Source organism: Chlorella variabilis (assembly GCF_000147415.1).
Source record: "Chlorella variabilis unplaced genomic scaffold CHLNCscaffold_8, whole genome shotgun sequence".
Lineage (NCBI taxonomy): Eukaryota > Viridiplantae > Chlorophyta > Trebouxiophyceae > Chlorellales > Chlorellaceae > Chlorella > Chlorella variabilis.
This window is the reverse complement of record NW_005435080.1, coordinates 1,724,002-1,736,668: the sequence shown is the minus strand read 5'-3', so window position 1 is coordinate 1,736,668 and position 12,667 is coordinate 1,724,002. Positions and strand designations below refer to the sequence as shown.

General features: G+C 61.7%; 5 protein-coding genes across 5 annotated transcripts; 2 read left to right on the top strand and 3 right to left on the bottom strand.

Annotated features, from left to right (window-relative positions):
• Positions 1-21: 21 nt before the first annotated feature.
• CHLNCDRAFT_48764 (hypothetical protein) lies at positions 22-1,287 on the top strand (the record flags this gene model as incomplete). Its single annotated transcript, XM_005848522.1, has 5 exons — positions 22-36; positions 144-495; positions 673-789; positions 885-1,001; positions 1,181-1,287. The coding sequence occupies 5 exons, from the start codon at positions 22-24 to the stop codon at positions 1,285-1,287; spliced, it is 708 nt and encodes a 235-aa protein (XP_005848584.1).
• Positions 1,288-4,976: 3,689 nt separating this feature from the next.
• On the bottom strand, positions 4,977-6,672 carry CHLNCDRAFT_22362 (hypothetical protein; the record flags this gene model as incomplete). The annotated part of the gene is made up of 6 exons (XM_005848323.1): positions 4,977-5,276; positions 5,390-5,493; positions 5,620-5,755; positions 5,903-6,076; positions 6,189-6,264; positions 6,539-6,672. Coding segments are annotated over 6 exons (924 nt in total), but the record flags the coding sequence as incomplete, so codon positions are not given.
• Positions 6,673-7,434: 762 nt separating this feature from the next.
• Positions 7,435-8,388, bottom strand: CHLNCDRAFT_145162 (hypothetical protein; the record flags this gene model as incomplete). The annotated part of the gene is made up of 4 exons (XM_005848322.1): positions 7,435-7,571; positions 7,726-7,879; positions 8,031-8,204; positions 8,329-8,388. The coding sequence occupies 4 exons, from the start codon at positions 8,386-8,388 to the stop codon at positions 7,435-7,437; spliced, it is 525 nt and encodes a 174-aa protein (XP_005848384.1).
• A 544-nt stretch (positions 8,389-8,932) lies between these two features.
• On the bottom strand, positions 8,933-11,071 carry CHLNCDRAFT_145161 (hypothetical protein; the record flags this gene model as incomplete). Its single annotated transcript, XM_005848321.1, has 8 exons — positions 8,933-8,967; positions 9,086-9,219; positions 9,429-9,582; positions 9,701-9,822; positions 9,952-10,111; positions 10,294-10,434; positions 10,629-10,775; positions 10,978-11,071. The coding sequence occupies 8 exons, from the start codon at positions 11,069-11,071 to the stop codon at positions 8,933-8,935; spliced, it is 987 nt and encodes a 328-aa protein (XP_005848383.1).
• Positions 11,072-11,712: 641 nt separating this feature from the next.
• CHLNCDRAFT_51968 (hypothetical protein) lies at positions 11,713-12,497 on the top strand (the record flags this gene model as incomplete). Its single annotated transcript, XM_005848521.1, has 3 exons — positions 11,713-11,964; positions 12,098-12,124; positions 12,249-12,497. The coding sequence occupies 3 exons, from the start codon at positions 11,713-11,715 to the stop codon at positions 12,495-12,497; spliced, it is 528 nt and encodes a 175-aa protein (XP_005848583.1).
• Between the last annotated feature and the right edge of the window lie 170 nt (positions 12,498-12,667).

The window sequence follows — 12,667 nt, the reverse complement described above, 5'->3', positions numbered from 1 at the left end:
TGCGGCGGCAGTTTAGAGAGGATGGGGGAGTCGGCGGTAAGCTCCGCTGGCCTTGCTGGGTCCATCAGGCCTTCGATCGCCGCCCCCTTCCAAAGTGCATCGCCGCCTTTCTGCAACTCCCTGGTTGCCCCGCTGCCTTGCAGTATTCCTTCAGCCTCACCACCTTCAGCCCCAGCGGTAAGCTGGTCCAGATCGAGTATGCGTTGGCGGCGGTGAACGCGGGCGCCACAAGCCTGGGCATCCGCGCCACCGACGGCGTGGTGCTGGCCACCGAGAAGAAGCTGCCCAGCATCCTGGTGGACGAGAGCACGGTGCAGAAGATCAGCCTGCTGACGCCCAACGTGGGCATGACTTACAGTGGCATGGGCCCGGACTCGCGCGTGCTTGTGCGCAAGGCTCGCAAGTCGGGGCAGGTGTACTACCGGCAATACCACGAGCAAATACCCGTCGCGCAGCTGTGCAGAGAGACGGCAGCAGTGATGCAAGAGTTCACACGTAAGCGGGGGGGAAGAGGGGGCCGAGCCGGGGCGGTGGCTGCCCACCCCTGCTTGCCTGCAATCTCCTGTGGCGAACGGGCTGGGCCACCGGCGCCTGCCTGAATCGGTTGCCAACACATCTGACTGGACGGGGCATATCCTGTCCGGCTTGGCATCGGCTGTGCCCCATGTACAGAGTCAGGCGGCGTGCGGCCGTTTGGCGTGTCACTGCTGATGGCGGGGTATGATGACAATGGGCCGCAGCTGTACCAGATCGATCCCTCCGGCTCCTACTTTGCGTGGAAGGCATCAGGTATGGTCTGGTTGCCTGGAGCTCTGCACAGCTCACCTCCCTCCTTCTCCTATGTGTCAGACACCGTTTCTGCCTCCTGTCACTCCCCGTCGCAGCCATTGGCAAGAACATGGTGAATGCCAAGACGTTCCTGGAGAAGCGGTACAGCGAGGACATGGAGCTGGAGGATGCCATCCACACCGCGTTGCTGACGCTCAAGGAGGGGTTCGAGGGTGTGTGGAGCCTGTGGCTGTGTGTGCTTACGACGCGCCGGAAGCAGCTGCGCGTTTGTAGATTTTCAGCCACATTGACAGAGCTTGCCAGTGGAAGAGAAAGGAAGTAGAAGTGAAGGGCTGCCAGCCACGCGCTTCCTGTACCAACCGAGAACTGCGAATTTGCTCTGGCCCCGCAGGCGAGCTGTCTGGCGACAACATTGAGGTGGCTGTGGTTGGCGAGGACCGCAAGTTCCGGGTGCTGACGCCGGCAGAGGTGCAGGACTACTTGCAAGAAGTGGAGTGAAGCCTGGGCCGGGATAGCGGGATGGCAGCCCTCAGATCACCTCCAGTCAACGCTCCAGTGTCGATGTTAAGAGGAGGCAGACATCGGTGGTGCACAGAATGAATACAAGCAGCCACCTCTCGATGTGCCACCGGTCCAATTCTGTGCGCCACATGAATGCACAACACATTCACCCTCCATCATTCTGAGGAAAATACTCATGTTACTTGTAACCAAGGCAGCACGCCGCCACACCACCCAGCCCTGGCCAGAAAGCTTAAACGACGCCCAGTCTAAAAACAGCAGGAAAGGGGACACCAAATTGTGCTATCGGCTGCCGACCGCTGCGCCGCTGCCTTCTTTGCCGATGCTGCTCATGCTGGCCAATGCAGATAGAGCCCCACCGGGGGCTGCGTCAACAGCCGCACGCTCGAGAATCGCATTGCGAAGTCGGGACACCATGCTGAACAGCTCCAGTGTGGCGCTGGGAATGCCGCTGGAAGCCAGCATCGCGCCCTCTTCCTCCTCTTCGCTCTCCTCCTCTTCGCTGCTCCGATCGTCATCCTCCTGCCCATGGCTGGATGGAGTGGCATTCTCGTGAAAGCTGCTCACTGGCTCCTCTACCTGTGTCTCGGCTGCCGCCACTGACGCTGCTGCTGCAGCTGCCACATTGGCTGTGGCCGCCGTACTCACTGCACTTAATGGGGCATCTGGACCAGCAGCGGCTTCCATTGGTGCCGCTGACACTGGATCTGCAGCCCCTGGTTTGCCCGCAGAAAGCCGCTCCAACGTGCCCAAGAGCAATGGGGCAGCCCTTGGCCTGGGTGCCACAATGCCATCCTGCTTGCGCCCAGCTGCGGTGCCGTGTTTGCGACGCCGTGCACGCTGCTTCTGCAATAGCTGGTGCTGATGTTGGTGCGCCACCGCAATCTTCTCCAGCGCCTCCAAGACAACCACCTCTGCACGTGCCCGGGCCATGCTTGCACGGAGGTGCACCTGGGCCAGCGGGTTCTGCTGCAGGAAGAGCTCCAGCCCCTCCCGCGTCATGTGCAGCAGCACTACGTGTGTCTTGGCCACTGCGGTCGCCTTCCAGCGCCCCATGAAGATGCGAGGGTCCAGCATGGCCAGGCTGTGACAAGGAGAAGGGTTACAGGCAAGCAACAATGAGGCGATGAGATGCCAGCTAGGCAGAAGCTGCAGGCGGGTGGATGGTGTGCACCAGACCATGCCCATCTCAAATAGCAGGGCAAGGTCATGCGGAGCATGCATGACCGCCAGCAACCCTGAGAACCCCCTAGCTGGGCAGCCCACCCAACCGGCATCCACTTACCCGCCCAAAAACTCATTGGCACTGCGTTCCGACACCAGCAGGTGGTCCACGCTGCCTGCCCTGTGTCAGGCAGAAAGATGGGCAAGGAAGGAAAGCATCACGCACTTGCAAGACTCTCTAGGCTAGAAGGTGCGCCCTGCATATTCAAGGAGCCATAAATGGTACACTAGTACTGTACTTTAGGCATACTCACTTGGCATTACTAAGCAGGGCTTCAGCACGGAGCGTGGCCTGCTGTACCACTGCAGCCAATGAGGATGAGCGCTCCATCTCTACAACAGCGCTGCGGCCAGCCTGGCTGTCTGTGTCTGCAACCTCAGAGAGGGAACAGCAGGTAAGGCCGCAGGATGCGCGCAGAGTGATCAGGAATGAGCAATGGGTTTAAAGTTAGCTGTAGCACGGCATCACAACAAAAAAGTGTATGCTACATTCATTGTCTGGCCACGAAGCACATGCTGCTACCTGCAACAGACAGCAGCAGGACCCACCCGCTGTCCCAAGGTTGAACACACGCGAGCCATGGGCAGAACAGTCTGCAGTGTCCTCGCACCCCAGCTGAATCTGGCAGCTGCCGCTCTTGGTGGGGGTGCGGGATGAAGAGGAGGCCGAGGGCTGGCGGTGGTGTGCATAGCCATGGCTGCCACTGCTGCTGGCTGCTGCTGCTGCTGCTGCTGTTGGTGAAGCCGAGCTTGGGCGGCGGAAGAGGGCAGCGGGAAGGGCGGCGGACAGGATACTGCTAAGCGTGACGGGGACGTCAGCTTCGTAGCGAAGCTCCACCACGCCTTCAGGACAGGAAAAATCGGCAGGGTTTCATCATTGGAGACAATTACGAGGCGTGCAAAAAAGACTGGCTTTCGTGTGTTGTACCTTGCTCGATATAGAAGCAGGTTGATAGGTGTGAGACCACACCCATTCGCTCTCCCGGCTGCAGCAAGAGGGGCAAGGGAGAGGCAAACTGCAATCAGACAGGCTGGACCAACCACTTACTGCACCCATTCCGCGCCGCCCCCTCCCCCCCCGCCCCAAACATAGAAAACAAAAATCAACCATGAGCAACCAGCCCACCTTGAAGATGTTGACCACTACCGGTTGCTGCGATGTGGGCCGAGGCGGAGGCGCTCGTGGTGGCACGCGTGCCCCTGCTGGCAGTACTTCCTCGGCTCCCTTCACCACATCTGCTGGGCCCGCAAACAGGCCGGATGCCAAGCTGCGCCTGGGTGCAGGGGCTCCTGGCAGCGGGGGCGGCTTGTGGCTGTAATGCTGGTGCTCCTGGGGAAGCGCCCCAACTACAAAATCGGCTGGTCCGGCAAAAAAGGAGCGCAGAGTGTCCAGACGCTTGGCCCTCACCCTCCTTGCAGTGCTGCTGGCGGCGCCGCCTGCAGGGCTGGCGCGAGCGAGGCCGCGGATGGGGCTTTCCCGGCTTTTGATGTCGCTGCCAAAATTGGCACTGCTGGTATCGTCTTGCTGCTGCTTCTCCTGAGACCCAGGCAGCTGCCCATCGCCAAGCGTGCCACGCTGGGCTTCTTGCATGAAGCTGCTGGAGGCCAAGTTGGTCACGCCAAAGGGGATAGGTGGCAGCGGCTCATCCGCACTCTGCTTCTGCCCAAGCATTGGCTGCTCTTGCTGCTCGGTCCACTGCCACGAAGCGAGGGTCTCCTGCTCCTGCTGCTGCTCAAGGAGATTGAACTCCACTCTTTCCATGTCCATCATTATATCGCCACGCACCTCCCCCGCCCCCTGGCTGCCGTTGCCAGCACTGGCACTGCTATCCAACTGAGCCTCTGCTGCCGCCATCGCTGCCTGAGGTATTGGCGCAACCTGAGATATAGGCGCAACGGGGGGCTGGGCATCGCCGTCTGCTGATGCTGGGCCCCTGTCCGCCTCGGCCACACTGCTTGGGCCGCCACTGCTGCCCTGCTGATCCCATGACCTTTCAATCATGCTGTCTTCTGCCAGGTTGTGCAGACGGGATCGCGGGCTCCGCGCCAGGCGGCATGCCATGTCATCGTCGCCTGCTGCCATGGTGGCTGCCGCCAGCGCATCCACTAGCTGCGTGCGGCTGCCGCCGGGGCTGCGCGGGCTGCCTCCTGCGGGCCCTAGCTCAGCATGCATTTCGGGAAACACAACTGCCGCCACCTCCTGCAGCCAGTAGCGAGGCAGGCAGATGGGCATGTCGCAGACAAGCAGGGCTGACCCGCCCGTGCGAGCAGGCCGCCCCACAGGAATGGGAGTGGCGACCAATTGAAAGTCATGGGGACACACCTCTGCATTGAAGCTGGCCGGGGAGGGCTGGCCAATGCTCCCCGCCCGCTCGCCGTCCGTGTCACTAGCTGCTGGGGAGCGTGACAGATCAGGCAGCAGCACATGCCAGGCGCTGCCGCTAACCCAGGGGTGCTGCATCACCTGCACGGCAGGCAAAAGGGGGAGGAGGAGGATCCGTTTCAGGGGTGGGCACTGGTGTGTCAGGGCGGGATCTTGGGGTGCTGCCCTGCATGATAGTCTGTGATAGCACACCCTGCCACACAGCAGCGTGCACCTCTGCGGCTGTGATGCGGTGACGGGGATCTTTATGAAGTAGGCGTAAGAAGAGGTCTTGCAGCTCGTGGGAGATGGGCTTGGAGCGTGGATACGGCACCTCCTGGGCGGCCACCGCATCATACAGTTCCAGCACGCTGTCACCCTAAACAAAACAAAAGGAGTGCGAGTTGCAAGAGCTGGCATGGGGCAGGCTGCTCACAGTGGTATAACGCAGTAACAATGGGTAGGCCAATGGTGAGACTGCCCACATCTTACCTTGAAGGGCATCTCCCCAAAGATGAAGAGGTAGAGCGAGACGCCCAGCGCCCACACATCGGCCTGCCGTCCACGGTAAGTCTCGCCGGCGCACACCTCGGGGGCTGCACGCAAAGAGCTGAGCTTGAAGGAGAGGGACATGCCACCAGCACTTGCGGCACACAGTGGCAGAGCAGCAGGTATGGATGCAAACTGTTGACCGTGCACCCAAGCCCGCCCTCGCAACCCACCCAAGTAGGCGGGGGTGCCCAGAGTGCGGTTGAAGGTGTCGCGCCGGTCAAAAAACTGGCTCTGGCCAAAGTCGCCAATCTTGACGGTGCCACTGCCGCTCAGCATCACATTCTCTGGCTTCACATCGCCGTGCACCTGCGGGGCAGGTCCAGAGTATCGCTGTGGTGATATCGGCAAGCCGGCGGCGCCCCATGTGGCACCGCCAGCAGCGGTGGGTACATGCAGGAGGAGGCATGTGAGGTCCCCTCAGGGCAGCCGGGGGCGCCCCCCCCTTCCACGTACCACATGGTTGGCATGCAAATAGGCAAGTCCAGCCGCCATCTGGCGGAAGTAGTACTGGGCCATGGCCTCGGGGAGGTTGCAGTCGGGGGTGAGCGCCCCCGGCACTACCAGCGCCCCCGCCTCGCAGTATTCCACCACTAGGAGCACTTTGCCGCCCTCGTCATCCTCAATAACCTGGAAGGACAAGCGCGGCAAGCCAGGCGGCACATGTCAAAATACAGCAAGCTCGCACACCCTGCTTGCCCACCAGAAACGCTGCACCCCTCACACTCCCGCATGCCCGCACCTCGTACAATGTGCACAGGTTGGGGTGGTTTAGGCTGCGCATGACCTCCACCTCACGACGCAAGTCGGATGTTGGGCTGCCAGGTGTGGCACACGCCAGGCTGTCCGTGCTGGCGGCGGCCTCCGCAGAGGCGTCCGGGTTCCGGCGGCGCCGCGACTGCGCCGGCAACGACCGCGACTGAAGCCGGCTCTTGGCCCCCGCCCTCAACTGTCGTCGGTCAGGCAAGGGATGAGGCATGCGGCAGTGGTTGGGAGCTCGCTGCCAAAGCAGGCGGGGGATCGTTGTGACTCGCATGCCCACCGATCCCCCGCTGCAAAGGCAGGTGGGTCCCAGGCCAACCCGTCCATGACACTCCATCCACGCTGGTCCCACTCACCGCTCGCGTATTGACCACCTTGACGGCATAAAGCGTGTCGTCGCCGGTGTTTAGACAGAGTTTGACCTTGCCAAAACTGCCGCGCCCCAGCGTGTCGACCACGATGTACTGCACAGGGCAAGCGAAACACCGCAGTTGTACAGGTGGCTTATGGCCAAGCAGCTCCCTCCTGCCGCCCACTGCAACGTACCTGATTGAGAAAGGTGGTGCCTTCCAGCACCCCCACCCGCAGCTTGTACGTGGTCTTCACGCAGGCCAGCGGGCGGTGCATCTGGCCCGGTGGCAGCCCACCCCCCGCCCCAATGTGCACCGTGGTGCCCGCGACTATTGCTGGCTCAGTGCTTAAACTGCTGGTGCTCGTGGAATCATCGCATCCAGAGGAGTAGTCCACCTCGCTGCTGGTGCTGGTGTTGCTGCTGCACGTGGCGGGCAGCGGCAACCCCGCCAGCGCCGCCGACGCCAACGGCAGGCTGTCCCTGCCCAGCTGCTGCATCCGCCTAGAGCCGTAGGCGCTCGTGGACCTGCAGCGCAAGCCTCCCGCCCTGGGGGTTGCCACTTGAAGTGCCACCCAGCGCTCGAACTGCATGGAAGTTTTTGAGCCTCACCTCGACGGCCCATTCCCAGTAGGAGGCTTGGCTGGCGTGGACGACCCGCAACCCATGGGTCTCGAGTGGCAGCCTGCTGCGAGGCACCCCCGCTCGAGACCCCTAGGGCTGCTGCTGCTGCATCTTCCAATCGCGGCTGTGAGGCATGCTAGAGGGCCCCCAAGCTTGAAGGCGGCATGTTAAGCCGGCGCTGGCGCTCTATCAATCCCATCTACACAGCATGGACAGGAGCCTTGGTGCCGACAAGGATGGAGCATTTTATTGATTACAATGCACCGTAGATCTTGGCTGCTGCTCCGCCCTGAATCGTGCGTTGCCCTCCCCTGAATCGTGCGTTGCCCTCCCGCAGCACCGCATGCATGTTGCGCCGCGGCCGTGAATACTCGCGATGCAGCTTCACACCTGCACAGCGACACACAGTGCCCACGGACTATAACAAACATACCGGGGCTCATGCATGCAAGTGGTCAGCGTGCATCTGCAGTCCACACCCACCGTGTCATGCCCAATGTCCGTCCAGCATGCCTGAGCTGGTCCCAGCAGTACGTGCACTCACCCAGGAGCTCCTTGAGCAGTCGCACCCGCACTAGGAGCAGCTTCTGGCGGCCGTATAGGTCACGCTGCCGTGCCAGCCAGCGCGCCGCTTCCACCCAGTCGGGATGCGAGGGATCAGCAAAGTCTGGCGGGATGTCACCACTGCCGTGCACCTCCTGCACCGCAGCACAGCGATGTGCAGCAGGGGCAGATTTCGTCGGCAGCTGGCAAAAGGGGCGGAGAAAGGGCGCCACACTGCGCTGCAGAGCGACAGAGACATGGCATGACTGCTGCACAGCCATGGCACATTGCAGCCGACCCACTCACTCGATACCGCCGTGCTGCGTGCAAGTTGTGGTACCACTTCGCCGTCACACCATCCACCACCCAGCTGAAGCTCAGTGCCTCCAGCTGGTGCTGCGCGGCCGCCGGCAGCTGACCGCGGCGGTGCAGCAGGCGCACGTGGTGTACCCACTCCCCCAAGTCCCCCGCATCATGCACCTGCAACATGTAGGAATCAGGTGCAGGCGAAATGGGCAACTATGAGGTAATTACCTACCTACCTACCTACCTACCTACCTGTGTGCCTGCCAGCCACCCGCATCGGCGGCCGCTGTGGGCCCACCTTGCGCGGCACGATGCAGTCGTAGTTGCGCTCCTTCCAGGCCCTCAGCTTCTCCAGCATGCTGTTGAACTCAGCCTCCTCAAACCGCGCAGCGTTTTCCTGCCTGCCAACCGCACGTTCTTTCTCTGCAGGTGCGGCGCTCAGTACCGTCCCCTGTGGCTGCCTGCGCCGCGCAGGTGCTGATGGTGCCAGTGGTGGTGAGAAGGGCCACGTGCGGTGGCAGGCCAGTGATGGCAGCGCTAGCAAAGGCGCCACACGGCCGCCCCAGCTCACACAGGCGCTCATTTTAACCGGTAGGATGTCAACAAGAAGAAGAAGTATGTGAATCGGATGCCTTTGGCAGCGGGCAGTCACAGCGCCGTCGCAGCGCGCCCGGCTGGACGCGTACAATTTCCTGTAATCACCAGATTGCCTTCTTGCATGCATTCCTGAACTTGCACTTGTACCCAGTGTGACAAATGATTTTCTTGACGCTTTGGTGCCCAAATCTCTTGTTAATCTCTTGTTGCTGGAAAAAGAAAACAAGCCGCAATGCAGCATGCAGCAATGACGCGTGCCAACCCACATTTGGCCGAGCAGTTCACCCCCTTCACCCCGTCTTTGATCACTTGGCTGCCGCCACAATGCCGTCTTTTGCCTCTGCACCATGGCAACCAGCACGGCTTGAAAGGAGGGTACCAGGCAGATAGACAGCAACAGATATCAAGCCCGTCAGCGTTGAAGATGGCGTCCATCGCCAACTTTGCTTGCAACCCACCTGCAAATGCGCCACAGAGTGCACCCAGCTGAAGCCGGTCACTGGTGCCGTAGGCCAGGCGGTGCTCGATGTCTGCCATCTTGCTCACAAGTTGAATACGCACGGGCGGCGGCATGCCTATCCGGAACACAAACCTGCAGGCATTGCGGGACACATGCTGTATTTGCAGTGAGGGTGCCCAAGAGCAGGCGCTGCCCGGGCAGCAGTGCTGATGGGAGAAATGCCCCCGCCAGCTGGCTTCAGGCAGGAGGATGAGCAGCAGGCGTAGCGTTGAAGGCAGCACAGCCATCCTCTGCACCCCGCTGGGCGGCCACCATCTCCATCCCGCCCAATGCCCACGCACGGGTGCAGCTGCTGAAGAATGTCCACTAGCGCCACCCCCTTCTGCAATTGCAGGTCCAGCATGTGCTGAAATGCCTCCCCCAGCGGCTCATTCAGCAGCCACTGCGCACAGCGCTCGATGTCCTGCGGCAGTGGCTTGCCCGCTGTGGCATACGCTGCAGGTGGCGGTGAAGCAAGGAGGGAGGCCAACCATGTCAGGGCAAAAAAACAACCATGCGCACAAACATCATAGCGCTTACTTTTGCACAGTGCAGGTAGATTTACTGCCCTCACCCGAATCCCCTGTCACCTCCCCCGCAGACATCACTGTTGACTGCAGCAGGTTGAGCGTGCGCCGCATGTCACCGCAGCCTAGCTCAATCAACGCCTCCAACCCGCCCTGCGTCACCTTGATGCTGCATGGGCAGAGGGCGGGCAGCAAACATTTCTTGGTGAAGAACAGGGAGCGCTGCCAACCCTGACAGTCTTGTCTCTGTTCTGCACTGTATGGTGCCCGCACACTTTTCCTAGCTGCCCGTCCGCACCTCTCCTGCTGGCAGATGTACTCGAGGCGCCCCTTGACGAACTCCCCGGGCAGCGGCTGGAAGCGAAAGCGCGTGCAGCGTGACTGCAGTGCGGGGATGATCTTTGAGACGTAGTTGCAGATCAGGCAGAAACGTGCGTTGCGCGTGTACTTCTCCATCACTGCAGCACAGGCGGCGGGGGTGGTAGGGCACGCGGCACAGCACACTTGAGCGCCAGTTGGGCAGCAGGGCGATTTTGGTGGCAATCGCTGTCACCAACCGCCACCACTGCATCCACGGCCCTCGCTGCACTGTCTCGACTCGTCGCAGTTTTTATTGCCACAGCTGCCTGCACGCACGCACCCCTGCGCAGCGCAAACTGCGCGTCCTTAGTCATGGCGTCACACTCGTCCAAGATGATGAGCTTGAACTTGTTAGAGAAGATGGTGCGTGTGGACGCAAAGTCTTGGATTTCGTTGCGCACCACAGCAATGCCACGGTCGTCTGCAAAGAGTGCAGTGGCAGGTGTGGGTACACAAGCAGCGGAATGGCAGGTCTAATGGCCCTTGCTCGGGTACTACTCTGTCAGTGAGCAACACACTGCCATGCTCAGAGGGGCGCCAGTGAGGTGCACCGGGCCATGCCAGTGAACTGATTTGCTGGCTCACCCATGCTGCCTCCACCCTCTCTTCACCCACCCGAGGCATTGAGCTCTAGAGTCATGTTTCCCAGCGAGCTGCCGTAAATCTCCCGCGCTATCGCCAGGATGGTGGACGTCTTGCCGGTGCCTGGCGGGCCGTAGAAGAGCAGGTGCGGCAGCTGGTTCTCATCCAGCAGCTTCCTAACTGCAACGCGGGTAGCGATTGTGGGCGAGAGTTGAAGTCAATCTGCAGTGGTCTGCTGCTTTGCAAATGCGAGCAGCAGGCCCCAACTGGCAAGCGGCCTCGGGCGAGCGGCACATGGCGGGGGCGCCAGCCAGCGGGCTGGCCCGCCAGGCCCGGCCTGCCCTTTCTTGTGTCGACACAACCCGCCCCCCGCACCACTCACTGGTGTCTATAATGTCTGTGTGGGCAGAAATCTGGTCAAGCGTGCGCGGGCGATATTTTTCAGACCAGGGAACCTCTCCGCCCAGGGCCGTCATCCTGGCGGTGTGGTCGAGGCGTGGAAACACAGCCGGGGGAAGCTGGGACAATGAGAGTTCACGCTTCAAGCGTCATCAGTTTCAAGTGATCGTGGTGCAACGGGGGCTACGCAGCTGTGTCGTGATGGGCGATCTGGGATGCCAGCCTGCTGAAATGTTCTGGCCTGCGCGAACCCTGTGCCTGCCGCGCCGGCCTCCCATCTCTGGGACCCTGCTTTCCAATGGCCCTTGCTCTCTGGCCCCCCTGGCCATGCCTGCCATACCTAATTCTACTCGCCGGCACGCTGGTCAGCCCCCTACTCAGTGTGCCGCACCAACATGGCATCAGCAAGACAGCTTGACACTGCCCTTGCCAGGCTGGACGACCTGCTGGCTGCACTCAAGAGCGGCGCACTCAACAGCAGCAGCGGCGCCAGCCAGCAGCGTGCGGTGGCACCGCCACACAGGTTGGCGGCACCGGTGCCCCCCGCCGCGTCCGCTGCGGCAGCCAGTGGCAAGCAGGCGAAGAAGCAGAAGGCAGCCAAGAACAAGCCCAGCGAGCCTGCTGCAGAACCCGCTACCGAGGGCGATGCTTTCAGCAAGGCGCACCTGGCGGTGCGCATCGTCTGCGGCATTGTCTGCGGCACCCATGGGTGTGTGTCATGCCGGAGCTGTGCAGCCTGCTGTCGTCTGTATCGGCTCCCCCGCAGATTGGACGTGTCACCTCTGTCGACAATCACCCGTCGGGGTCGGAGAAGCTTTGGTTATGCAAGATTGATGTTGGCGACGGCAAGGAGCGGCAGGTGGTAGCGGGCCTCAAGCAGCATGTCAGCCGGGAGGAGCTCACCGGGCGGCTGGTGGCGGTTGTCCTGAATCTTAAGCCAGCCAAGCTAGCAGGGGAGCTGTCAGAGGCGGTAAGTGCATCGCTTCCGAGCGTGCCTCCTTGCCTTCCCGTGGGTCCACGCCACTTTCTGCCTGTTTGCTGCTTTCTGCCAACGCTGCCTCTCCCTTGTGGGTTGCCCGGGGGTTGCCCTGCCCCCGCTGCAGATGGTCCTGGCAGCTGAACACCAACCAGTGAGCCCTGCTTGCTGCCATCGTGGTTTGGTCAGCTAGCTTGATGCCCATGGAGATTATGCCTGCTGCCTGCTGCTGTCCCCGCTTGTGCCACTCCCTCTGCTTCTTGGGGCCCATGCCGCAGGAGGGCGGCGACGTGCTCGTGCGCGTGCTTTTGGTGCCAGACGGCTGCCAGCCGGGAGATTTGGTGATGTGCGAGGGCAGCGAACCCGCCGTACCCCCCAAGGAGTGCAAGAGCAAGTTCTGGAAGGAGGTCGTTGAAGGGCTGGCGGTGCGGGGCGGCGTGGCGCGATACAAGAACAAGCCCCTGGTGACCTGGAGCGGGCCGGTGAAGGTGGCAGCAGACATGCCCGACGGCGCCGGCATCCATTGATCATTGCTGTATAAAAACAATTGCACAGCACTGCCCTGAGGCTGTCTCATCGAGGGTGGCTCCCGGTTGGTGCGTTCAAAGCATTGGAAGACGGTGGCTGGGCACTGGCGGTGGTAGCGGCCTACGCACCAGCATGCCATGATCCAGGCAGCGGGCAGCCTGCGCAAGAG